General features: G+C 40.9%; 2 protein-coding genes across 4 annotated transcripts in view; one reads left to right on the top strand and one right to left on the bottom strand.

Moving 5' to 3' along the window:
• Positions 1-6,468, bottom strand: part of LRRC31 (leucine rich repeat containing 31) — a 58,831-nt gene extending 52,363 nt beyond the window's left edge. For all 3 annotated transcript variants that reach the window (XM_037406145.1, XM_037406148.1, XM_037406147.1), the window contains exons 1-2: positions 6,102-6,468; positions 4,486-4,838 (exon numbers count right to left, since the gene is read on the bottom strand). In XM_037406145.1, coding sequence (XP_037262042.1) covers positions 4,486-4,519 — 34 coding nt within the window. In that variant the 5' untranslated portion in view covers positions 4,520-4,838; positions 6,102-6,468. The remainder of the gene's footprint in view (positions 1-4,485; positions 4,839-6,101) is intronic.
• An 87-nt stretch (positions 6,469-6,555) lies between these two features.
• Positions 6,556-26,400, top strand: SEC62 (SEC62 homolog, preprotein translocation factor). Its single transcript, XM_037406937.1, is given in 11 exon segments — positions 6,556-6,664; positions 14,967-15,075; positions 15,474-15,579; positions 18,231-18,444; positions 20,127-20,219; positions 22,682-22,742; positions 23,662-23,781; positions 24,387-24,535; positions 24,537-24,721; positions 24,723-24,780; positions 24,783-26,400. Coding segments are annotated over 11 exon segments (1,221 nt in total). The 5' UTR covers positions 6,556-6,628; the 3' UTR covers positions 24,873-26,400.
• Positions 26,401-28,000: the final 1,600 nt, after the last annotated feature.

Genomic DNA, 28,000 nt, shown 5'->3' with positions numbered 1-28,000 from the left:
CACGAGGTACAGGTGGCCTGTTAAGAGCAAGAATATGAAGAAACTGAACATGTTTTTCTAAACAGCAGAGGATCTTGACTTGAAATCCCATGTTCCAGGGAAGAGAGATTGAAATCTGGTTCTGAGGAGTGTGACTATTTTTGTAAATGGCTCAGACTCGAACAATGCCAAAAGCAAAGAAAGTTGGGATGCAGACTTTGCAGTCTGGTACCACTTCTGCAATTAAAAAAAGTCCATATGATTCTTTGCACATACTGGGCTCTTCTTCCCAAAACGACAAAAAGGATGACTTCATGGCTTCCTGTATTGGATGGGGGGGAAGATGTGCTGGAGCAGCCAAAATGCAGTAAGGCCTGGACTGCATACAGCTGTAAAGTGAAATAGAAAGAGGTTTACCTAAACAGACATAATTGATTCTATTTCTAATGAAGGAAATACCACTGGAAATTAATGATCTCCTAAAAACACTTCAGAAAGATTGGGGCGGGGGTGGTGGTGGTGTAAAAATTAAAAAAAGGCATAGAATCAGTAGACAGAACCGTATTTTCAGATTCTGATGTGTTTCCAGGAATTATGTTTATATGTAAACATTGAGGCCTTACTGATTGTCAGCAGCTACATGTTCTTTTTTTACTTGTAATGCTTATTCTAGCTGCGAAGGGGTGTAGCCAGCAATCCTAAGTATATAAGAGAGCTGGCAGAACTGTACTACTTAATGACTTTCTGGTGCCTGTGCCACCACTGCATTCATTTTTTCTGCTATGCCACTAAAATCACAATGGGTGCAGATGATGTATTTTAATACATGTAAGATCATTAGAAATGTTTCATTTAACATCTATTGCTGTATTAGTCCGTAATAGTGGTGCAGTTAATGAAGAGAATGTGTTTTATGAGATGTTGTAGAAGTATCTGATTTTATCTGTATCTACACTAAATGTGTAGGCTCCTAGGGACAGGGACTTCCGTTTCTTTTTTCCTTTTTTTTTTTTTTTTTTTTTTTTTTTTTATTTATCGGGCCAAGGTTAAAGACAAGATAAATAAGAATGTGTAGCAAACAAACAAAAAGGTTCTGTACTATAAATATCAGATTGAGGAAAGTCCTGAAAAGGAAGAAACAGTTTATCCTTCCTACCACAACCTGTGTTTCTGTCCTCATGAATGCTGCATATGATCATGATGTAGAATACATATTCATACAGACCTAAACAGATAATTCTCTGTTCAATTCCCCAGGTGAAAAATCCTTAAAAAATGCTCTGAATGTACAACAGTTAGGCAGAATTCCCACTTGGTCCAAGTCAGGCAGCCATTCTAATCAAGTACGTGGAAACAAGAGCAGGTGGCTAGACCTACAAGGTGATATTATTTCAAACTGACTCGTAACCATGCCACAAGCTACTTTATAAAACTTAATATTCTAAGACCTTTTACAATTGTGAATCTTCCACAAAATAGTTTTCAGAATGTTAATTTATCCTTTGAGTTTGAAACAAAAAATTAATCACCTGAAGATTTTAAAATCACCTCTGTTTTTTAAACTAAGTAGAAACTTCTCATAATTTAGGCTTTTGAAATACCGTAATATAATGTTGGTTGGTTGTGCAGTATTTTGAGTCACCTTCAACATCAGAAATTTTACAGAAAAGCACCCAAAACTAGATACAGCTCTCGTTTTGGTACCTTGCTCTGATAATGGCATAATTATTATAATTCACTAGAAAATAACAAGTCAGCTCTATGATGCTGGCTGTTCATCACGGTTCTGCAGCCTGTGGTGCTTGGTTTTGATTAAGCCTTTCATGCTATAATGAATAGCTATAGCTATATTGCTATGGCAATTTCAGTATAATAAGAACACATGTTATAGTAAGAGAGAAAACCTCGCCTCACCTTTTTTATTTGGTTAGGATTTGGGGGGTTTTGAGGGGGTGGGTGTGTGCTTTCTGCCTTTGCAGTTGCAAAACTCTTTTCTTCCTTTGGGAAGGCTTTGCTCCTACCATCACCTATACTGAGGCCACAATAATTATTCTGTTGACTTGGCCTTTAACTAGTCCTTTCCTTTGTCCCATTGCCAAGTTTACCTAAGACTGTATTCTTCCAGACAGACATTAGTTCTGATACTATCCACATGTTCTTCTTGAACCAACAGTTTCCCTGCTGGTGAGGATGCAAAGTCCAGACCGTAGAAAACAGGAACCTATTGTACATGTTGTATAGAGAATGATACAGTATTTTTTCTGATAGTACAGCAAAGTCATGAATAGATGTTTTGTTTTATCAAAATTTAAAAACACATAAATGTTGCGTCTCTGTGTGTGTATTACTTAAATAAAAATCAATCAACCAAAATAGCAGACAGAAAAAGCACTGCTGACCAAGGGGGAAAAAAGAAAGCATCAAGCCAACCTGGTTTTCATCTTTGCTGATTCCCTTTCAGTTACAGGGTTCAAACGGCTCTGCTAGAGGGGTGCTGCTCAGTCTGTGATTCATAGGACTCCAGCAGTCGGTAAACAGTTTGCATTGAAAGATGGTCCATAAAGCAATTACTGATTTCTGGTTTAATCTGGTAATTGGAGAGATATTCAGGAATCACATTTTTATATAACAAATATTTTTAACTCAAACACTTGTTGTCATAACAACAAATTTATGATTTTGCAAAACAATAACTATTAGTTTTTCCTAATGCTATATCCTTAAACATTACGAATCTTCTCTTCCCCTCCTGCCACTGCCAAAAAAATACAGATACACAAGCAAGCTTTTTTTATTATTTTTTTCCCAAAAACCTTAGGTGTTTTTTCCAAAAAGTGTATTGATGTATTTTCCATTTAACATATCTATGTGTTCAGATACATCTCCACTGACTCCAGCATGGTCTGCTGGACCAGCAGATCAACAGTGGTCTTTAGGAAGAGCTAAATGCCACTCCACATCAGGAGAGACATGTCCTTATTAGGGTTCATCAGTTGTTGCTAAAATGAAAACACATTCTTGCAATGAACAAAGCTGGCATTTGAAACAGATGTAATTAGTTATAGAAGGACCAGAATCAGGAGAAATTAAATCTTAGTTCAACTATATTTTTTCGAAGTTATATTTATCAAATAATTCTGAGTTGCATAGAGATGAAAAGGCACTTGCAAGAGTGGAAGTATTTAAGAAGCTTCATAGCAAAAGATAATTCTGGAGATTTGTCTAATGAATCTTTGTTGTTCTGCTAAATTAAAAGCTAAGTGGCTAACTAAATATTTATAAGCTTCTGAGATGGAAATGACTCAGGATGTCTACACTGGAGCGTGCTTCTGAGTTATGACTCATGTATATGTGGGCAGATTTTAGCTGAACCTGCCTTGAAAGTATGTGATGCTACATGGTACAAGGCCATATTCCTTACATTTTGAACGCATATTCAGTGCTGAAGCTGACTGGATGAAAAGGGAGATAACCTCAGAGCCTGCAACATGCTACCATCTGTAGATGATCTAGGAAATGGCTCTGAACATATTGCTGGGGAATTTGCCTATACTCCTTGAATTCCTCTATGGAAGCTTTCCTTCCTGCCTGCCTGCCTGTCTGTCTTCCTGCCCATCTACATAACAGTTGAGATAATTGTGATTTGTGTTCTCCATTCTCTTCCCCCAAAGCCAGAAGGATTAATCATGGGTCCACTGGATAAGCTTCTTACAAGTCAATGGTTTATTCAGCAGAAAGACACTTGCTCAGACTTCTAGTGTCACTTCAATTTCTGTATTGCAGAAGGCAGTGTGACTCTAGAGGTAATTTGTGACACGCTTTCCAGTAATTCAATTGCCAACATGTAGCCTTGCACATCTGGTGTATATTAACCATGCTACAGTGGTAAGACCACATCATCTTGTGTATCTGGATGACTGACACTGAGCCCAAAACAATGAGATTACCAATAGCATAAATGCCAATAAATTGACAGAAATAAATGAACGTAAGGGTATGAGAAAATACATACCAGAAAGAGTAGAACACCACCTAATTTAGTGTTCTGCCTCAGTGGTCAAGTGAGGATACCTAAAGCAAAGTATAAGAATAAAGTAAACATTTCAGAATACTTTCATTACCTCCAGGGACCTGTCTCACAGACAACCAGAGGTGATTTTTATATTTAATAGCTCATGATGCACCTTTGTTTCATTACTCTATCCTGCTGTTTTTTGAACTAAGTTTCCAGCATCCATACTCCCGTATTAGGTCACATTGTTGGGGTAAAGAAGAGGAGGAGGAGGAAAAAGAGGCTAATGAAATGCCGTCTGTTTGGCTTCAGTTGAAAAAGGAAACCACTCCACTTGCATGCAATATCCTTCATAACAGTAATTGTCGTGGTCATGATTCTGAAACCCTACTCTAATCAAAATGGCAGTTGGCACTTAGGGGGCTGTGACTTTACTGCACAGTTCTGAAATGCTTCATTTTGCAGCCTGCCCTACAGTTGACATAGACACTAACCTTGAACACAAGCCACTTGAACCTTCACTTCCATTCCGTCTTTCTTGAAATTCAGTCACTTGTTTCTCTCCCGTTCACATCTGTACTGAGGACTGCAAATAAACTTGCCACATGTAAGATTCAGTCTTGACAGGCTCTGTGGTCCATAGTGATAGGAAGTTCACCATCCAGTGCCTCACACTAGAGGACACACTCTCCAGCCCACTTCCCATCCCTCGGTTCTTTCTAATGGATCTGCTGAAGTGATCGGTTTGCTCCCTGTGCTGCACACCAGTCTGCTGCTGCATGCCCAGCTGTCCTGGGAAAAGCTCCTGCAAGTTAGGGTTTCTCAAACTTCAGATGAATTAAAAGTTCTGTGGAAAAAAAGAAAACAGGGATTAACCAGAAATCCAAGGTGTTTTTCTGGCAGCAAACAGCTTGATGTACTGCAGATAGTATACCATGCCAAAAAAGAAAAAAAAAAAAAAAAAAAAGCACAATGAAAAGCTAAGCATTAAAGGTGGGTTTATGAATCAGCAGTAGATTCCAACACAACTGGTCTATGGGAAGTAAAACCTTAAAAGAGCCTGAAAGTAGAGGTATGAGGGATGACCTGGAATGCGACCCATCATGAGGTGGTTGCAACCTTCATGAGGAGGGCAGTGAGCAGACAGGAGTGCGGTTCCAAACAGCCTCTCCCACAGAGTAGGGAGGAGTTTCACAGCTGAAGTGCAAGTGTTGAGGGGCTCTGAGCTACACCATGCTAAAACCCTCACTGCAGGCATTGTGTATTATTAGCAAGCTGGAAGTTACAGATGGCTAAAACTCCTTCCACCAGAAAGCCTCCATTTCAGATGTGCTTTCATGTTACTGTAAGTTAAGCACATAAAATAACTGTTAAAACAACTGCCAACTTAAAAATCCATTTTTTGAATAAATGCACTCTGGATACTTTTTACAAGGTATTGTTTTATTGTAACCATAAACACTCTTAATTCCCTATGCCTACATTTTTATCTTTTGAATCACACTTTTATAGTTTGTTCACTCTGTAGTCAGACAGCTTAATTTGTAACTTGTATAGATTTTCTTCCCAGCAAGAGCAAGAGGAAAACATTCAAAAGAAAAAGATGTTGGACCAGAAAAAGCACAATAACTGGCACAGTCACTCACGGGCAAATACGCTGCTGGAAACAATTTTAGGTTTCTAATTGCCTCGTTTTCAATCTCAGTGGTTCCAAAATCGTAGGAACGGGAAGGGGCAACGAGATCTGAAAGGACTGGACAAGACTATACAGCACTGCACGTACTTTTCCATCCCGAAGTGCCAGGGTGCGGTTTGGAAACATGGAGCCAGGATAAACCATTATACGCTTTGCTAACTGGAGTGACCTCACAGCGCAAGCATGCGGGACAGCCTTTGACAAAAGGCATTTCGGTTTATATAGGTTGCTTTCTGAATCCAGCTCTCCGAGAGCGTAGGAGAAGATCTGAGCAATCAGCATCTGTTTAAATAGGGATCACAGATAATTCTTTTCCAATCTAAATGATTCTACGGTAACCACTAACAAAGGCCTGCTACATCGAGCATCTGTAAAGCCTAGCGTCCTACTTGGGAGTATAAGAACTAAACGCACCGGTTGTTGTGGCCCAAGCACTGAACACCTCTATGGCAGCAGGCTGGGCTGGCTCCCCACGCTCACCCCTGAGGGCGGGCGGGCACCCCGGCTTCCCAGCCTGCGGACAGGCCAGGACGGGGCCGGCCCGCTGCGGCCTGCCCGGGCTTGGCGCGACGCGCAGCCCCGTCTGCCCGCGGGGAACCGGGCGGCCGGGAGCCTCAGCACCGGGCCGGCAGCTGGACTTCAGCCGCGTGAGGCCCGGGCACAGCAGCGGGAGAGGCCGCATCGGCCCCGCGGGGAGTTTCTGATTAACCAGGCGGCTGCTGCAGCGGGGCCTGACAGCCCGCCGGGGGCGCGGCCCGGGCTCCCCTCAGCGCCCGGCGAGGCGCGGCGGGCTGAGGCGCTGAGGCGGGGCCGCCGCCGGGCGCCGTGAGGGGCCGAGGGGGCGCGGCCTTCCCGCCCCTCCGCCGGCTCCCGCCGCCTCTCGCGAGGCCGCCGCCCCCCCGCCCCGGGCTCACGTCAGCGGCGGAGCAGACGGGGACAACATGGCGGAGCGGCGGAGGCACAGGAAGCGGATCCAGGTAGCCGAGGCTCTCCTTCCATGCCCGGATCGCGCCCCCTCCCCAGGCGGCAGCTTCCCCCTCCCCGCCCTCGGACTGGCCCGCTCCCGCCGGCTGGGCTCGGCTGGGCTGGGCTGAGCCGGGCGGCCCGGCCGCCCCTCACAGCGGCTCCGCTCCCGGTTCCGCGGCCTCCCCGCCCCGACGCCGCGCCGTTGCGAGGTGGCGGTGGCGGGCGGGGCCGGGCGGCCCGCGGGAGCGGGCGGTGAGGGAAGCGCCCTGGCCTCGGCCGGGGCGGCGGGAGCCCCGCTGGGGGAGCGCCGCGCCGCACCGCAGCTCGCTGAAAAGCCCGGGCTGGCACCGGGCGGCAGGTTTTCCGCGGAATTTTCTAGCAAATTCGTAATTCCTGGCCAATACTGAGGAAAACTGTGGCCCGCTGCGCGGCGGCGAAGCGCGGGCCGAGGAGCGTTTCGGGGGTGCCGCTGCCCTGGCGCCCAGGACCGGCCGCGGCGGGGGCTGAGGGGTGGCCGGCGGGGGAACCCCGGCCCCTCTTTACGCGCGGGCCCGGCGGTGCTGCCCTCCCCCCCGCACATCGTCTGCTCGGTGGGCAGCGGGTGAGATTCGGAGCTGCTCCATGTCATCGCCCTGTTATCCGTGGGGCCTCACCGGCGCCCAGCACCCCGCAGCCCCCTCAGCCGGGCGCTGGCACCCGGCGCGGCTCTTCCCAGCACGCGTAAGCAAAAGACATGGGACAGATGGTGTAAGCATCTTAAAAACAAACGTGCCCCAGCCAGGAAATGATGTGGTAAGGAAAGGAAATTTGTTTTTAGGAAACATAAACAAGCAACCGTGTCTAAAAATAGTCCTAATCAGCTTTGAGTTAATGTTAAAATGTAGCGATGATTACGTGGTGTCGCTTAAAGGCAAAGTGGAAGCTTTCCTTACCTGAAGCCTGGACTTCACAATGTGTAACTTTAACAGTGGCTTTGTTACAGGGTTTTAAATGCATGCTACAGCATGGTTACATAGTCAACATAATACACATAACGTACATAGGCATAGTTACAGCCTCACTTACCATAATGCCTGTTACTGTTACATATTATTAACGCTAAGCCTAAACTGTGTGTGTTTGGGATTTATTGCTCTGCTGTAAGTGGAGATAATATTAATGAGATAAATCATAGAGCCATTCAACAATGTAGACTTCATATATCATCTTTCTGCTTGGTTGCCCTCTCGCCTTTCCCATCCTTTTCCTTACCAGCCCACGTTCCTGTCCTCTGAGAAGATGGAGATGTTCCTCTGCTTGTAATGGTTCCTTCCCCCCCGCCCCCCCCCCCCCCCCCCCAATTCAAATTACTGGGGGGATGGGAGGAGAAATGCAAAGAATAATTAATCAAAATCTTGTTAAGCAAGCTGTATCAATCACATTCAGTGAATTATCTTAAAACGTTACAGATTTATTCTCTTTTCATAACCGTTACAGACTGTCCCTTACCAAGGATGACAACAGCTCAATAAAGCATCCATCAAAACCAAATGAAACATAATGTTTTGTGTACTGCTCAAGGCTGTGGTCTTGCAGGCACTTAAGGACTTTCCAGCCTGTTAGCAGTAAAAGTATTGCCCAGATTGTTAGTAATTATATCAATGTCTGGGTGTTAACGCTTCAGATGCGAGGTTATGACTGACCTAAGTTTGTGATAAAGTGTGCAGATAAATGTGTATTGTGTCTTTAGTAATTTCCCAGTGTATTTCAACAACAATGGGAAGACAAGACAGCTAACAAAGAATACTGCTGAATGCCCAGAGCATGTTCTTAATTGGTCAGTGAATAAAACAACATGTATTTTTCTTGGTAGTTGGTTTTGGTGTTTCTTTTAACACTTTTTGAACTTTATTGACGTAGTTACTGTATGATTATCACGTTTCAGGATAATGCTGCAAGTTTCTCCTTTTAAAAAGGAGTGTGGGATTTTTACTTGTAGGTGTTTCAAGTGCTTTAGAAGTGTGTACTTATTTTAGGATGATGTGTACCCCTTAGTAATGAGATTGTTTATCATACTGTGTGCAAGTCTGACATTTGAATACCCCATTGTCATTAAGTAGAGCTGTATTTCTTGACAAGAGTAAGGTTCTTAGGAGATGGTGTATTTAGCTGTAGAAGAGGCTGATGTAAGTAAGCATTCAGTTACAAATACTGTGTACAGAATCTGGGTTCTGAATAATTTTTCTGAAAGTTTCTGTCTGCCATCGAGATTGGAGTCATGGTAGCTCGATCAGCTAGCTACACATGAGATGAGAGATGAAAAAAGTCACAGTAAAATAGTTCAAAGTTCTGTCAAGGCTACTTTCTGTGTTTTCCATTAGAAGTGTTAACAGAAAGAATGCATTTTATAGAAGGCGTTTTCATAAAAAGACACGTTGCCCAATCTGTATTGCCTAGAGTAGACTCTTCCTCTGGCAACAAGTTGAAAGTTGTGGAAGCTGCAGAAATCTTAACCTCCGAAGTTTGAATAAAGACATTTTAGAGGTAAAGTTTTTCAAAGTGTCATTCCTGACGGTAATTTAACTGTAATTAACATGGAGATTACTTGAGACATGCAGTAGTGAAAAGGGACTGGTCTGTAGGATGCAGATTGCTTGAGCCAGTGAGCTCCTACATGATTCAAATGTCTGAAATCAAGAATGCTTGCTGTATGTACAAGACTTACAAAAGAAAAACAATGTATGTTGTCAGATGGCTAGTTTAATATCTTTTCTTTAGGCAGATGTATCTTAAAAGATAGGAGATGTCTTTGAATGCTTGTTATTCCAGCAACCTGGTCAAAGCTATTTCATTTCCTTGAGAAAAAAATACAGTTCTATACGTACCCTGCAATACTCATTTAAGCACAAAATCTTCAGACTTGGTTACTTTGACAAGCATTCAGCTGGGTAACACGTGGCATTTGTTGGCAGGTCTGCAATTTGACTGTTAAGTAGGCATTAAGTTTTACTTAATTACATTGGCCAGATTCCACTGTGCACAGTTTTATTCTGCCCATGTGAGGTTTTGTTTATCTTTGTGTTGCGATTAACAGCACTTGCATAGCACCTCAGTGCTGTGTCCTCTGCTCTAGAAACGTTAATGCATATAAATACTGCTCTTATGAATAGAGAAAACAATTCTTAGGCAAATGTCTCACTGCAAATTGATGGCTGAGGTGGCTCAATGTCGTCTAAATGCCATTAATGGCACCATTAATGGCACATACTTTCCTTGTTGACTTTTTCCCCCTCTTGAATCACTGGATTCAAGCTTTGAGATTCTCCTGATGAAGATCATCTACTAATCAGTATTAACTTTTGTAGCCTACAGTTCTGTTGTGTCTTGGTTTGGGCTCTGCTGGAAGGAAAATGTGCAACAGCTGCATTGCTGCTTCCTGTGCTACAGCTTTTTGTGAATTGAGTATGGAAAGGAACTTCAGAAATGACAACAAAATGGTTTTACAGTAATGCAGATTATAATCCAGTTTGGCTGTTTATATGTATTTTCTCATAAATGCTAGTAAAGCTGAGTGGGGTGATACCAAAGGAGAATGGCTAAGTAACTTCGTTGAAAGTGAGTGGTATTGGATCACAGAGGAGGAAGAAACAAAGATGAGCTCCCCCCTGAAAAATAAGAATTAAAAATAGCAGACTCACTTGTGATTAAAACAAACAAACAAAAAAGTGATACTACTTTCGACTGAACATCTGATTTACATTTTTGGAGGTGGGAAGGGAAAAAGTCAAAACAACCGGTCTGGGGTTAGAAGAGGACTGAAGCTGGCATGTTTTGGCTTCAAAATACTGTGCATTGCTCCTTTAACATGTGTTTCAGAGCTTTGTATGTTTATAACATTTGCTAAAAAAAATTAGTGATGGCTGAAAAGAAAGGAGGAAGAAAACACTTCTATTTTTAGAGGATATGTATAGGACAAAAAAAATATATCTGTCAATCTTTTTCTGTAAAGAAAAGTTAATGTCTTGTGGCTAGCACACAGCCACGGTAATCCAGAAGAACTGGTTTCTCTGCAAGGCTCTGCCAGAGTTTCTTTTAAGAGACCACAGGCAATCCATGTACTGGTCATCAGTGCAAGAGTTGGACAATTTTATGTTTATTAGTCACTGAAGAAAATACAGATGGAGTCCTAAGAGTAAACCCTAAGACCCTAACATGTGTGTTTCCCTCCTACCCACTCTCACCCAGTCATCTATCAAATCACACTAATTTGCGTGCTTTTTCTCTGTCCTACTGCACATTTTAGGCAATGTATAAACGTTTCAGCAAAATGGATGAGGAGTACCCACTCTCCTGCTACAGAACACCTTTTAGTCTTAAATCCTGAGAGTCAACAGGGAAAGGAAAAAGATAATCTTGTGATTCAGCTGAGCTTTGATGTGCTCAGACTGTCTTCAGAGAAGATAACACTAATGCAGTTGTAGTGTCCTTATAATGCGAGGAGGGTGTGAGGAATGGAACACTGAACGTGGGTTGACGGTGTCATTTTTGACATAGCCTCTCAGCTTGAAAAACAGGCTGCACGTGACAAATGTGCTTACATTTCTTCTTTTTCTTATCTGAAAACTGTATAAAACTTAGGCTTTGGAAGTCTTTTGTGGGGGATGGTGTTCGGAAAGTCTAAGTTCTTACATCTAAGAGCAAAGAAATAAACTAGATATTCATTTTATTGAAATCAAAGAATTTTGATGACTCCTTTAAAACAGAGGAGTATAAATTCTTGTAATGTGTTTGTCTGCACATGAAATAACTTGTTAGTGATAGTTATTATTACTCTCCTGATTTTCCAGAAAACTTGTTTGCTTTACAGTGTTGAGGAAGGAAATCATCCTGTCTTGGGTTGTACCTATATTCTTGCAACTGTGTTGCAAAAGTTACAAAAAAAAAAAAAGAGTGAAATTTCAAACTGCAAATAAGCTCTGGCCTTATGACATCCATTGAGTGGTTCCAGGAGTAAGAGAACCTGAATAAGTCATACTTAGGTTCTAAGTGAGATGAGAGGGAAAAGGAAGCTCATGGGCACGCTAGTTTTAATAACTCAGTTCAGATGGTTTTATTTTTAATGTATACAGGCTTCCTGGCTGCTGCAGACCCAGTTGGAGGTTGAATTAACTGGGAACTACATCACTGTATTGAAGGAAGTTCAGAATGCACTGTGCTATACTTTGATTTGGGAGATAGTGGTAAAAAAGTAATATGATTAGTTTTTTTCTTTCACTTCAGTGGGTCTGAAAGGCCCCTGCGTTTGAAAATCTCAGTGTTCTTTTATGAATTCATATAAGACAGAATTTTATAGACATGCTTGAGAGTTATTCTTAAATAAATTAAAGTATCAGTGCATTTCTATTAAGTAGGTAGGCTGAGCACTGCTTTTCCTGTCTTCCTGTAGGTGGAGTTCTTCTGTCTAGATAAATAGGAAATTGGGTTTGATTTTATTTTTAATGGCATTTTTCCAGAGTTTGTAAATTATCAGGGGTCATAAATCTCTAAATTTTACATGCTGTCTAGTGACAACATGCATTTTTTGATACATAAAATGAAAGTAGATGCAAGGGTCTAAAACAATATATAGAGCAGAAGTATTTGGAAACTTGACACTATCCAATTTTTTATTAATTGGAAACAGTTTAGTTGTAGAATTTTAATTGAGAAAACATTTTACAACATTACAGTAATACATTCCCTGAGATGTTTCCTGAATCTTTCTGTCTTTCCTATAAAAGAATACTTTAAATATCAGGAAGTTTTCATATGCTTTGTAAGACTGTCGTGTATTTTAAAGCTTTATAATTTGTTGAGAACTACCCCTTGATTAATTTGTATAATTTTCTAAATGTGTAAGGAGGTGTAAAGTGCCTGGGTTTTGGCTAGTATTATAGCTGAACATAAAGATCAGTTGAACTGTGTCTTTAAAAAGTGCTTAGGATACTGAAATTTTCAGTGATTTTGTTGATTTCACTTTATGATGAAATACTATTTTCTGTCAGTCATCTGTTTTAATATTTTAACAAACCTGGCTCTGTAAATAGAGGGATGAAAAATGGGGATTAAATTGGAGGGGAAACTTTCTCAGAATGAGCTCAGGAAAACTGTGGCAGTCTCTCTCACAGGGAAGCTTTTTTTGTTTGGCGTGTTAGGAAGCTATCCCACAGAAAAGGACAAAGGGATAGATAGTAAGGAGCAATTACAAAAAAAATAATGTGGTGCTGGCCGCTGCCTGTGTAGTGCATCACATGACCTAGCCGAATCATAAATATTTTAGGAAGAAGAAAAACCTAGCAGAGAGGAGTTACTCATGTCTGTGTTATATGTAGCTTCTCTGACTGTTTCACTGTCCGTGTGTGAACAACAGCATTTGCCCTTGTGAATTGTTCCACATTTATCTTGCTGGTAGGAAATACCAGAAAAGCGTTATTTTGAAACACAATTGCTGTATGTAGCCATTAGGCTCCATGGTACCTTAGCATGTGCCCCCTACGGTAAATGGTACACATTTGTTCGTGCACTTTAAATGCATTGTAACTCATTTTGTTGCTATTAAACCAAATCTGGTTTGGTACCAAATTTGGTAGCATCATCAGTGATTTACAATTACTGGTACAACTGTACCATATAAGGGGACATCAAACCACAGTATATAAATTATGTGCATACATGCACTGCAGTTAGTGAATAGTTTTCCATGAGTTACCTGATGTTTTGTACAGAATTTTAAAATTTAAAAAGAAAAAAAAAAAGAATTGAACAGAAGAGTTAGGAGTTAATGTAATCCGTATGAGGACTGTTAGGATCATCTGGCTTAATTTGAATGCATGTTTTTGAAACTGACTGGTGAGCGTGACAGCAGACTTTTGCATACATAAGAACAACTTAGACTTTAAAAAAATAATCTTAGAACTAAAAAACTATGGAGTCTTTTGGTCATTTGGATATCTTGTATCTGTATTAGTCTCCTTAAAATTGTCCTCAAATAGGAAAAACAACAATCTCCTGGAGGAGGATAATTCATTAACCAGTTGATTTTGAAAGTTAGCTGTGCAAACTGTTGAAAATTAACAGCTCTCACCATCTGAAGTTTTTATTCAGGTGTAACAACATCTATCTGACCTTGCATTTCCACTTAACGTGCTTCTTGCGTTACTACGATTATACATCTTAAAAGCAGTAATGGAGGTTCTGTGTTTATTGACCTTTAGAAACATTATGTCTTTAAATAGAATCTTTGAATTCTATGTATTTCTGTAAATCACCAATTTGTTTTCTGGCTTCTGTAGTCTATTTCTTTGGCCAGCATGAGAAGAATAGGTACAGAAAAGGTTCTGCCAGTCTGAAAAAATGTCCTAGCATTTCCCTGTTATTGATCCTCAAGGAGCAGGGGGATTTGGAGAATTAAACCTTACTGCTTAAAATAACTCTTACAGAAAGGAATTTGGAGAAAGTTTGCATGAGTCAGTAATATGCCAAATCATACTTCACAAAAGCTATACTTTTGTGAAGCAGGAGCAGAAAGGTCTTCCTTTCCTGATTACGAATATTAGGTCTTAATTTTACATAATTGAAAATGCCCATCTCTGTCCTTCTGCAAGTTGGTAAATGTACAGGATTTGTGAACGTGTGCAGACTAAGGGTTCCCTTGTTGTAAAACAGCTGTTTCGATGTTTGTGTACTTCATCCTGGTGCACTTCATACTAATGTTCCCAGTCTCTAGATAGGAAGAATCTCTTCAATGGCACTCTGAAGTTTAAGTCATTTTGTAGTCATGCAGTGGTACTGGCATTTTCTAGCCAAACCTTTCAATTTCTTTTCAGCATGGTTTTTCTCCTCTTTCATATGGAATTCAAGCTGCTTTGTATTCTGTCAGCATGCCTACATTGTTGTAATTTCATACATACTCATTCCTTGCTGTTGTTTTTCTTTGCTCTCAGCTTCACAACTGTTTTCATCCAAGCTTGTGTGCCTTAAGCAGCTTTCCGTATGCCCAGTGCTTTCCTCTTAGTTCCACCTTTAGTCTGCTCTTTTTACAGAGCTGTTAAAGGAAGTTCATAGTTGTAACCTTCAGATCATCTAACTTAAGAATTCCTGCTTTTTTGCTTTATGTAGACAGACAGTTCTTGTGAAAATAGGTCAAGTGATTTTTCCCGTCTTTTACATTTTATTTGTTATTTATACATTGCCATAAAATAATAAAGACTTTGCAATATCTGATTTTTTGATCCTAAATGAGTAATTTTCCCATGTGTTTAAAACTGTATTAATTTTGGACTTTTACCATTGTAGGAGGTCGGTGAACCATTCAAAGAGGAGAAGGCTGTTGCTAAATACTTACGTTTCAACTGTCCAACAAAATCCACCAACATGATGGGCCACCGAGTTGATTATTTTATTGGTAGGGTTACTTTTAACCAGAGAATGACATTTTCTTCTAACTTTGTATTTGGGGGTGTTGTGTGTGGGGGTGCTGCTTTGTTTTTATTATTAATGCTTTGTCTGATAAGTATTGATCTTTTAGTTTGGTTTTGAAAACTTATTAGGCATTAGATAGTCATAAAATTAATCTAATTGGCCTGAAGAAAACAGTAAACTTTTTGCTCTGTGATTTAAAGGTGTGCAGTTGTCAAGAGTAATTTATTTCAGAATAGCGGCTAGTCTTACTTTTAAAGATTGAGCAGATGCAGAATATCACCAGGACTGACTGGCTGGTTGGTGTAGTTCAAGGAATATAGACTAAACGTTAAAATAAATGTCATTAGTTTAAATTATTTTTAATTCCATTTTCCCTTCTAGCCTCAAAAGCTGTGGATTGCCTCCTGGATTCTAAATGGGCCAAGGCAAAGAAAGGAGAAGAGGCTTTATTTACAACCCGAGAGTCTGTAGTTGATTACTGCAACAGGTACAACCTAGCTTAATTCATCAGTTTTATTAATTAATACAGTTGTCAAGGTGTCTTAGTTATTTAGGAACCAATTCCACTTAGCCTTCGTATACTCTGAAACATTTGTGGTTGTATGTGGAAGTAATTATTGTATTTTTATTACTGTGTTTGAGGGTGGAAACAAAGTAGTTTTGCCCTCTTTGTTCTCAAAACTCTCTCATGCTTTGATTATGCCGCTTGGGGCAGCAAGATGAACAAAATTATTTTCCTAAATTTTTTATTTATTTTAAATTAGTAGGGTCAGAGCTGTCAAATATCTCCTTCCCATGGATCTAGTGTGCTATCATGGCAGGAGCTGGACATTGAGGTTCAATTTATGCCTCTCAGGTGGTATATCCCTGCTGCTTAGTGCACTCTTAAGTGCTTAGTTAGATGAATGGCATGTTCTGACTATAACTCATTCAGGGCAGACACATAGGGTTAAGAGGACTGCCTACACTTGGAAAGCTCTGCTTAGAAATGAAGAATATGGGTAATATTTAGTCCTTTTTTTTTTTTTTTTTTTTTTTCTCTCCCCTCCCCTGGCCTCTTTTAGATAGCCATCCAGATAGGTGAGATACTTCCCCCCCAGTTCCAGGGCTGATTCTGTGTTTGAACTTTAATCCTTTTGCTGATTTCTTCAAGAAAGTTTAGAAGAAAGTATTATTTTAATGCAAGCAGAAAAATAAGTTTTCCTTTCCAAAATCTTTGGACTGAGGTAGGAGTCTGTATGCTTGTTCTTCAGTTGCTAAAGCATCAGATGAGACAACAGTTGGTTAAGTTGTTCAGCTCCAGCATTGTAAAGAACACCTGTGTAGTATACAAAGAAAATCAGTTCAACGCTCTGTTCTCTGGCACTGATTTTTATCACCAGTATCATTTCATGACCTGATGATCCATTTGGCACCATACCATGTCTGCAGTTCAGTTTCTCTTGCTAGCTCCTATACTGCTAATCACTCTAAGGCCACCTTTGGTCACTGAAGCTGTTTTCAGAGGTTTGAACATTAGCACTGTCTACTTCCTTTGCCTTTTGGAAAGGGTGGAAGAATATCTCAATACAGAAATAATCTCTTCAGTATAAGAGGCTGCTTAGGCTCTTACTCGTATTAAAACCAAGTACCTTAACTGTCTTGGTGTGGCTATTGCTTGTTTTACTCATCCTATCAAACAAAAATCAACTACCAGATCCTGTTCCTTCACCCTGTGTCAATTGCATCGATGAGTTGCATATTTAAAACGGGTTACTAACTGAATTCGTAATGTTGTTCCAGTAGATAACATCACCCAGTACACTTACATATTGATCTAAGTTCAGTAAGTTTTCTCTTGAGGGGCTTTGTTCACAAATAACCTGCATCAATAATGCTTTGTTCAGCAGTTCTATAGAGGGTTAACAAGTTGGGAATCGGCAAGTAATCTAGACTTGGTTAGTTACGTCAGGGTCTGTCCAGCTTCGGGACCTGGCTGTTGGCCATGCTGGTACCATGGCTGCATGCTCTGAGCAGTAGGTCTTGCAGAGTCCTGTCTCTTTATATTCCATCAGAGGCAGAGGCAGCTCCTGCTAGTGAAAGAGCTGTCCTGCAGGCCAGGCCTGTCTGTGGGCTGCTCTGTACCTGAGCCCCCTAAAATTCCAGCTGTAAAGAAAAGTGGTTTCTCCCAAACAAGCAATTTTCTATTGCTAGAAAGAGAATCCGTGTCAACAATTGTCCAAAGGGACAGTTTTTTTATATATATAAAACCAAACCAACTCTGCATAATAGTCAGCATGCACATAAGTTTAATTGGTAGAATGCCTTCTCTCTCTTTAGCGAGTTTTCCTACTTTAACAAGCAGTCCAGCGTAAGGATTTGGTCTGCAGCAAGAGATGAAAGAAATCAAGGACAAATCAAATTGATTTGATGCATAGGATCGGGATTTTCAGTGTGAACGTGTGCTTGGATTTCACACCCCACTGCTTCCTCTCAGTCTGAAGGGCAGTATTCTGTATGGCTCTTCCTATTCTGAATTCGGCTACGATCCTTTCAAGGACGTTACTTGTTGGTGACAGCCTTGCGACTACAGAGTACTACTTCCTGGTGCCCAGCTGGCCATATATATACTTGCTATAAGGTATGTTTGTAGCTGACATGAATGGAATGCTTGCATATGTTCCACAGTTTCAACAGGGTGATTTTATTCATTGTGCACCGCTTACCAAGAAAATTGATAAGCTATGTGCCTGCTTTCTTATTTTTGCTGTGAAATACATTGACGTGGACTTGAAAATAAATATTGGATGGAGTTGCGTTAATGGAAAGGATAATTAAACTGACCTGGTGGCTTTCTCCATCCTACAATTTCTGTATTCATCTATATCTATGCAAAATGCCACCACAGAAATGTATGGGGTTTACCCAGTTTCGAATGGATGAACAGCCAAAACAAAGCAAGAGGTGAGACATGGGATACTTAGGTCTGGTGTATTTAGTTGTAAATAGAGCAGATGAAGGTGACCTCTGTCCTTCAGTCATGCTATTCATGATTGTATTAGATCCATGATCTAGAGTGGTATCTAATAACATAATTGAGTGTAAATGTGGTTATCACAGCCACACTTAAATGTATCACTTAACTTTTTCCATCTTGAGACTCCTGAAAAAACAGTTCTTTCATCGAGCATTGAAAGTGATGAAAATGAAACCTGACAAGGATACAAAGAAAGAAAAGGAAAAAGGAGGGAAGGCTGAGAGTGGGAAAGAAGAGGAGAAAAAGAGCAAGAAGGAAGGTGGCAAAGATGAAAAAGCTAAGAAAGAGAAAGAAAAGGAAAAGAAAAAAGATGGTGAAAAAGAGGAGTGTAAAAAGGTAAGTCTTGTCTGTAAGAGAACAGACAAACCTGTAACAGGGAATACATTAACTGATTGTTAAGGTTACATTGGCTTAAAAATATAGTTAGCTGTCCTAAACGGTGACATACCTTTTTTTGCCTGTTTCCATCTCAAAAATATACTGCTTTCTTTTTTCTTTGGGATATTTTTTTTCTTTTGTTTTGTTTTTTAACTTTGGAGTAGTTCAGGTTTTGATCTAGATCCAAAAAGAGGCTTCAGCTGGGCCTTTATATACCTCATCATATGGGGGCTGAGTTGATCGAGAACCGCTTCTCTTCAGCTACAGCAGGCAATGATACTTTGTAGAAGTGTATGTTAGCGTAGAACGACACATAGGCATGTGACCTAATATCCAAGAACAGTGCAGCTGCACTAGTGAAAACAAAAACAATTTTGCCATGTTTGTTGATAAGAATGTTTGGGATGTAACGTTTGATACTCAGTGCTTGTAAATAACTCTGTACTAGGGGTCTGGTTTTGTGTATGACAGCTGCATTACTAATCTGCATAATGCCTAGTTTTCACAGACTTCTGATTTACTTTCTTTAAAGTTCAAACTACTATTAAGGTACAAGTTTTCATGTGTATTTTCATGTTTTCATTTTCATTTATTAGTGGAACAGAATTCCTAAATTAAAATGTTAGGAACCTGCAGTAGAAACTTGATGAGAGGATGCGTTTTTTCTTCTGTATGCAGTGGTACGAATCTGGTGAGAGTTAGTAGGGTTGTGCACAAAAAGTTACTCCCATTCAGACACTCCTAAGCGAAATGATGGCGCATTTAGTGAGAGGTATAGCCTACATGTACAAGAGCCTAAATCTCAGAAGAAAGCTATGTGGCTAATAAAAGAATTAGAAACAAAACTATCTTGCTGCCAGTCTAAACACAGAAGCCAGTATAAGATTATTGTACGCTTGAGGTATGCTGATTATGCTAAAATACTGATTGTGGAAGTTACGAACGCCTCTGATTCCCTGGCATCTGGAGAGTTAACTTTATTAAATGTAATACTCATTTTTAAATTAATCGTTACTTATTGAACTGAAATTTTAGTGTTTTATATAAGCCAGTGGGTAGTAACTTGAACAACAACACAGGACAAAAATTAGAAACATAATTTCAAGCAAAGCAGTAAGCAAGGAGAAGGAAACAGGAACCAGGGAAGAGGAAGCGCAAGATCCAAAAAGCAATTGAGGAGGACAGAGAATGAACAGGCAGAAACTGATTCTGAAGGGATGCCCATGTGGTAAATATGGCACCAAGGTACCAAATAATTCTAATAAAGTTAGTTATCATGAAGTGTTGTACCTTGTTCTTGGTCTGTGTGCAGACTTTGTTAATATTAGAAGAGCTTTGCTATGCGTTTGAAGACATAATGTAATCCTGAAGCCATAGTCTAGTCCTTATACGCTAACTAAAAATAAAATTTCTAATTTCTCCTTGCTTAGTTTTCCTTTATTTTTAAAGTACCCTGTTGGTAAAAAATGAGAACAGGAGGAAATGAAGCATCTTCACTTTAAAAAAAAAAAAAAAAAAAAAAGGTGAATGTGATCTTAGGTTTGTGAAAAGTTATCAGGCTCAATATATTAAAGTACTAGAAATTAAAACCTCCTGATGCTTTTAGTTTTTAAATATATGTAGTATGTGTTTGTCCTCAGGACGAGACCCCAGGAACACCCAAGAAAAAGGAGACTAAGAGGAAATTTAAACTTGAGCCACACGAAGACCAAGTTTTCTTGGATGGAAATGAGGTAAGATTCACAGGTACTTTCTAACTTCTAGTGTCAACGTACTGTTGTCAGATAATAGGTTAATTTACTGGATTTCTGCAAACTGCTTCCAGTCACGCTGAAAGAAAAATTAATGGTAGTGTGATGGCTGATCTTGAAGCATGAGATTTTTTTAGATATTTCTAGGAAGGTTAGAGGGAGATAAATGTAGGGTAGTAACTAAAAAAATCTAAAAGAAAACCTAATTAGTTTACTTATTAGTGGCCATGAGGTGAAATGTTTGTTGTTGGGGTGTAACGGGGTGCTGGAGCAGGCTGCCCAGAGCAACTCTGCAGCCTCTGTGCGCAGAGGCTTTCAAGACCAGACGGAGTAAACCCTTGAGCAACCCGGGTGGGCCTCACAGCTGACCCTGCTTTGAACAGGAGGGTGGACCACAGACCTCCCGAGGTCCCTTCCAACCCAGATTGTCCTCTGGCTGCTGTCATGCTGAAATATTTCTAAACAAAACACAAGCCTTTTAGAACATCATGTTCAATCACGGAAGGGGAAATAAAAAATCTCTGCCACCCAGAGGGTGCCTGACTTTGTGGTCTGAGCAGATGTGTGATGCTTAGGCATTCCTGAATTCTCATCCTGGCTTTACCACTGAAATCGTGGTTTTAAATACTTCTCTGTATTTTGCCTTCCTGGAAGGCAGAGTATTTATTTTTTTAACAGCTTTGCAATGTACTGAGTCATATTTGTGCTTTTAACATTTGGGAAAAGTGAAAGGTCTTTTACTTACAAAAGCAAAATTACACTGTTCTCTGTGTTGATGCTGTGTCACTGTACTGGGATCTCCCCTCAGATTCCTGTATACCTTTGGTTATAAAACAGGTGGCAGTGAGCTCTGTAAATAAATCACTTGTGCAGAAATTGTACTTTTATGTCTCTTTATTTTACTCAGTCCATTCTTCTACAAGCTGCCTTGCTCTGTTTCATCCCACCTCTTGTAGAATCACACCTACCTCTGATCCTCCTTATTGTCTTGTACATGGAGTAACCAGGACGGCTTGTGGCATTCCAAATGAGGGTGCAGTACTGCACATGCACTATAACTATGATTACAGCTTGTTTTAACATTGTTTACTTTTTTGTTTGTTAATGAGCTGACTTTTTTAAGAACTGCAACTCCCAAGAGCTTTTTTTTTAGTAGTAGCTAATTTAGAGCCTATCTTTGTGTATTTACATTAGAGCTGGTTTTTTTCCTTTTCTTCATTATATTGCGCTTATAAACACAAGATGTTACACTATCTTATTGCCCAGTCACCAGTTATGGCCTTCCGTTTGTTGGGCTCACAGAACAGTTGACTGGCAGCAGAGCTACACTTGCGTATGGTCAACTTTCACACCCTGTGAGAAGCAGAATATTAAATACTTGTTGCATCACACTGAAAAACTATATTGCTGCCTCTAAGGTGTCCTCCTGGTAGTTTGTATTAACGCGCCTGCTCTGAGGTTGCTGGTTTCTAGTAATCTGCTGCTTTTCACAGTTAATAGCTAAGATTCCAACTGTTTAGTTTGGTAAGAAAAAAAAAAAATCCAGTTTTTCTAGTTCAGAAAATCCTGCATTTCACCATTAAGTGTTTTTTTTTTCAATAAGGCTGAGCAAATCTGATTCGAATGGATCCGCAGTTCTCACACAACCATTTGGTACTGAGTGTTGCAGCTGTAGATATTTAGAGAACGGAGGGTACAGTTACACTCCCCTGCGGCCATCAAATGGGACTTGAGTGGAACTGAGTGTTTCAGCTGGTTGCTTTGTTCCATACGTTCAGTCTGGTGTCTTCCTCTTAAGTGCATCTCTTCAAAGCTAAAGTACTTTTTGTTTCCACTTGATGGATCTGAGAAACTTTTTATCTTTTTACAAGTGTTTTGGCTTCATGCTGAACAACATTAATGACTAAAGATGAAAACATACCTTGATTTGGTGATATTTCTGAATCTTTCGCTTCCCCATCATTTTTACTGTCTGATTGTTTTCCTCAGGATTTTACATCATCTATAAATTACTCTGGCTAGAACTTTTTTTTTTTTTTAGAAGTAATTCTTTGAGAGATCCAGTCTGAGATTTCCACTGTTCCTCTTCCCCTCGCAGCTGGAAGCCCCAGCAGCGCCGTGTCCTTAGGCCTCCCACCAGGAGGCTCAGACTATAGCCGGCACAGAGCTAAGGGAACGGTGTGGGCAGGCAGGCCTGCAGCCCCGGGGCTGGCTGTCTCCTTCTGCACCTCTTGCACTGGGGGAAACCGGTTTCAAGTCCTGTTCGAAGTGTAACCTGAATTCCCACGATACGTGACCCCTGCCCTGCTCCGCTGCCCTGGCACGGTACTGACCTCAGCGCCAAGTGCTACAGCATGGCTGCACACATTTGGATGAGGGAATAAATGAAGTCGTTCATCAGAGAGCTAGTTTTCCAAGTGTAAATCAGATTATTTCTGTTGTAGGTGTACGTGTGGATCTATGACCCCGTTCACTTTAAAACTTTTGCCATGGGACTTGTACTTGGTAAGTTACGAGCAGAAACGGGTGAGCGCATCCTAAGTGTAGGCACAGTGTCAACAGGCCTGTTTGTCCTTGGGGAAGTTTGTCTATTCCCTGGACAAAGTTTTGCTCTTCAGTTTCAGCCTGATTTGATACCAATCATATTACATAAATTTTGATCTCAGGGTGGAGGGGGCTACACATGGTGAAAAGGAAAAGCTGAAACATGCTTTAGCAGATGTCTGAACATGCACAAGTTTGCAAGCTGTTTATTTCTGTTGCTTTTAGCTAACAAGTTGTTCAGTTGGCAAATGTGGGCTATGTAAACATTTGAAAGATGTTAAAGGAGTTATTTTAAACTGTGAATGATACCTTTCTGACTCTAAACTTGTATTTGTATAGGGTAACTCCAATCAGCTAATTTTATTTTTCAAACCTGAATCATTGTTGATGTTAACTGACATTCAGTGGGCTAACAGATTGTTCACTGTACTGCTGGCCCAATACCCTTGACGTGTACCTTCCAGCTTCCTCACCTGGAGAGAACCGCCTTTCCTGGGAATCAGTGTCACCCCCTGGGGCTGTGCTCAGGCCTTTGACCTGTCCTTGGGGCCACCATGACCCCCACCCAGCTCCCTGCGCCCCTTTTCTGCTGCACTGGTTAGAGGCAGCTCTCTGCCCACCTTTCTGCTCATGCCCTCTGCTCAGAGGTGCTCATTGCTGCGCTGCCTAAGCGCAGTGACGTAGAGTTGCTGGATGTGGCATCTCTCTACCCAGAATGAAAACAGGAGCGGTGAATCTAGACAAGGTTTCAGTCAAGGCCTGAAATACTGTCAGTAACGCGCTGTGCTGAGCCAGTATCTGGAACAAACAGTGAGCCTAGAACATTTAAGTATGTACCAGGAAAAACTAATTGTCATTTTCTTCTTATCTTTCTATGCAGTGATTGCTGTTATAGCTGCAACTCTGTTCCCGCTCTGGCCAGCAGAAATGCGTGTTGGTGTTTATTACCTCAGCGTAGGCGCAGGCTGTTTTGTCGCCAGTATTCTTCTTCTTTGCCGTGGTGAGTGTCAGTCACCTTGACTTCATCAGCCGGTGAAGGTCCAAAACCGGCAGAGGACAGCTCGCTGCTTTAAACGCTTCCCAGGCTGGTGTCAGCGGGAGCCGCGCTGGTCCTGCCTATGCGTTCCCTCCTGGCCACTGGGTGTCGGAGTTGTGCCACAGAAAGAAGAGAATCTCAGCTTGTGTCACCTGTTGGGTCATCGAGATTGTCCGCTGCCTGTTTTTAAAAAACAAACAAACAACAAAAAAACCAAAGGGGACAAAACAAACCAAAGAAGCTGTACTGAGGCCAGATTCAGTGGTGAAAGTGGTGTCACTTGGGATTTTAAAGCTTGCTTTGGCTCACGTTTCTGTTGCGGAGGGGATGAAGAGCTAAATCACAGATGAGATGCGTGGGAACCAGGGTGGGGGAGATGTGGTGGGAACAACCATTCCACGATGCCATTGCAGAATGAGAGGCTTCCCCCAGGCTCACTCCTGTCACTGGCTTGGGTGGCTGTTAGCAGTGCGGCATCTCTTCACCATAGTTACACATTGTGTATGTTTATTATAAACCCCAACATTCCCTAGTTGTTGTTCGTTTTTTTTTTTTTTTTTTTTATACAGCTCGCTGTATCCTTTTCCTTATCATCTGGCTCATCACTGGAGGAAGGCATCACTTCTGGTTCCTGCCAAACCTTACAGCGGACGTGGGATTCATTGACTCCTTCAGGCCCCTGTACACACATGAATACAAAGGACCAAAAGCAGACTTAAAAGAAAGAGGAAAAATCAGAATCCAAAAAGCAGCAAAAATACGACAGTGAGGAGAAATCAGATAGCGAGAAGAAGGAAGAGGAGTATGGGAAAACAGAGGCAACGAGGAACTCTGGAACAGACGGCTCGGGAGGAGAGCGACATTCAGACACTGACAGTGACAGGCGCGAAGACGACAGGTCCCAGACAGTAGTGGAAATGGAACGACTTTGAAATGATCACAAAAGAGGAACTGGAACAGCAACAGATGAAGGGGATTGTGAGGAGGAAGAGGAGGAAGATACCGAGAGTAGGCCTTCACATGAAAAATCATACTCACTGTGGTTTGGGGACTGAGTATGTGCAAATGGTTGGATTTTCTTTGTTGGCTGATCACCAAAACACAGACCATACAGTAGCATCTTTGTTTGCTGAAATATACGTGTTACCAAACAGTTTTATATCTAGTTCCTTCATTTTTTTTAACCATTAACTTGATTACTTGGTACTATGTTAATCATTAATATCCATTTACAGAAGTTTTATCAATCTGACAAGTTTTCTATTGATTGATAGATTGCCCAGATCATCCTCAAACAAACTGAAAAACAATAGTTTTCTGGTACTTGCATAACTGGTCAATTAGTTTAGCTTCTCAAACTTGCTTTTGTAAAACAGGTAAAAGTTGAATGACCAAATCTCAGATTATTCCTAGTTATACTCATTTGATAGCTAGTTAGGTAAAGCCCTTCTTAGCCCACAGCTTTCTTGATATTTTTCTTGATTTTGTTTTCAAAAGATTGTGAAAACTTTCCTAAGAAAACTAGTTTTAGCAGAAGTATTTTGCTGAAAATATAAAAGCTGGTAGTGCTGAATTTGGCTGCCATGTTCTCTGTTTCTCCAGACTGTGTGCCAGCAACTGAGGAAATCCAAACTGGTTTTGTACATCTGGTTCAGAGAAAGCTGTCATCTCCAGCAGGTGAAGGAAGCAGCATGGTTTGGAAATTATGGCTGTTTTCTTTCTCCTGCTCCATCATAATTAAAAAAGAAAAATGTATTCTGTACATAATTTACAAATAAAGCAAACCATTTACTTTAACTGCTACTTATTATTTAGAGATTTGATCCAGCATTCAGTTTGTATTATTAAAGCCATTTTGTGGTGTATCTATCAGAGAAATGCAAGTCAAGAGGACCTCACAGAATATTTGTGTATGATTGGTAGCTGTTCCACAAGAGCTTTAGTTTTGTGCCAACATTCCATGTATTTGAGTATGAGTAAATTGATCTTTATTAATGAAAGCAAAACAACATAGCTGTATGTATGCCTTAATGTTAAAACTTTCTATGTTCTGGAACTGGAATACTTTTTAAACTGAAGAGGCAGGAGAGTATTCATCTGTTCAGAAATATAGGTAACTCAAAGCTAATATGAAGTGACCATTAATAATTTGTTTATAAATATCTTGGAGTAGTTTGTGCGGTTTCTCTTACACATCCCTTTCTGCTGGACGTTTGGAGGATGTACTGGATGTTTTGGTTAAGACTTGGTATCATTCCTCTAGATGACTTTAACCGTAGATTTGATCATCTCCCGAACCTACTTGAAGATAAGGGTAAGCTCGACGTTTTAATAAGTGACTTGGAGAACTTTTTTCCGTATCCTAAATTGATTCCCCTTCCTTCCAGCATCAGCATTTTGGATGAAGATACTAATTTTTCAGATCACGCAAATATATACATCATAACGGGTGCATTGATAAACAATTTATGAATATGATGTACTTGCTTCTGGAATATCCTGAATATTTACTCCATAAGGAAACAGATAAATTGGATCACTTTTTTATTAATATAGCAAAAAATTAAAGGACCATTACCTAAACAGACCGACTCCTGGACACTTATGTGTTATCACTGATTAAAATAGCTAACAAGGGCCTGTTGCTGCCTTCCATACCTCGCTCGGGTTGGCACGATGCGATGGTGAAGCATCTTGACTGACCAGCTGCCTTTCGCTCCCTCAGGCCAGCTGGGTCAGAACCCTCTTTGCTCGCGCAGAGGCCGGTGTTCCTTTCTGCTTGTGTCTCCATCCTCGCGTCTGGCGCTGAGGACAGAGCTGCCTTTCTGTGGCCAGCATCTTCAGCTTGGTGGCTCTGGAATTCACAGTACGGGCTGTCTGAAGAGCTGGCGCTACGGCTTGCGTGGCAACTTGCTTCCTACCATGCAAGTGCAAAATTCTAAAAATCTCTGTACTGAGACATGCTGGCAGTTCACGTTGATAGATTCCCGCAGGTTCCGACGGGAGCCAAACCTGCTATGCCCATCTTCCAGAAGCCATTTATCAGTTAGCACTTGGGGGAGCACTGCAGGGCACGTGCACCGGCAACGTGTCGAGCGGCGGGCAGCCAAGTCACTGCCAGTTTTGGAAGAAATGAACGCAGTGGATTTCAGTTGTTTCAGGTACAAGTGAAATAACTTCTTAAGGGCCCTTGCTGAGGAAGTAGAAGTTGAAATGGTCAGATAACCAACACTTCAGTAACTTCCTGTTAAGTGGATGTGTGCGGTGATGCCAGCGCTACCCCGCCTGGGACAAGTGTCTGCGTCTCAAAATGATCAAAAATTTGTACTGTCACCTTAATAGAACCCAGGCTCGCACAGCTGCAGACACCGAGTGAAACTGTTTCACTTCATCTGCACTGAACAACTCCGAATCTTCTGAGAAAGTAGCGTGAAGAAAGAGATATTGGAGCTGTTCAGGGGTGAAGGAGGGGACTGCGTGGCCCATCACTGTAATTAGCATTTCCTACAAATAGTCCCCAAGTACTTGTGACTTACTTTGGAATGAGATAATGAGAGAAGTGATTACAATATGCCAGTAATAGTAGGATTGCGAGTGGGCTGTCCTGACAAACACTTCCAGTCCAAAGGGAGACAAGCACACAGGTATTTGGCCACAATTTGGCTCTTTATCAGAACACCTTTACATAAGATATTTCAAAGTGTTCTTACCGATTTTGACTTTTAACTACCAGAGACTAGGGTGACCTTATGGGAACCAGCATATACATATATATTCAGTGGAAAGTTATTTAACAACTCTATGAAAATATCCTTCCTGCAATAAAATTTCACAGTGGTCTCACTGATATTTTTCCCAGTGTTTTATATACCCAATATAACTATCTGATTATTTTCTTAGCAAGAAAATATGATTATTCCTAACTTTTTTTTGGAATTAAATAATTACTGGTAAAACATGAATGAGTATTTAATGCAGATCAGTATTTAGCAGAGATGTTACACCCAAGTATGCTCTGCTCTGGCATGGACACGATAACCTCAGCTCACTTGTGTTGTTCTGGGATCCTTAAACAAAGGCAGCTCTTTCTCTAGCAAGAAATAATTAAAAATTACTCTTTGACAAACTTCCATATTTCTTTATCTGTAGAAACATTAACAGCACCGGTGGGGTTCTTGTGACT

This window comes from Falco rusticolus, chromosome 13, assembly GCF_015220075.1.
Source record: "Falco rusticolus isolate bFalRus1 chromosome 13, bFalRus1.pri, whole genome shotgun sequence".
NCBI classification, from domain to species: domain Eukaryota; kingdom Metazoa; phylum Chordata; class Aves; order Falconiformes; family Falconidae; genus Falco; species Falco rusticolus.
The sequence above is the reverse complement of the archived record's forward strand: the minus strand, read 5'-3'. Positions and strand labels throughout refer to the sequence as shown.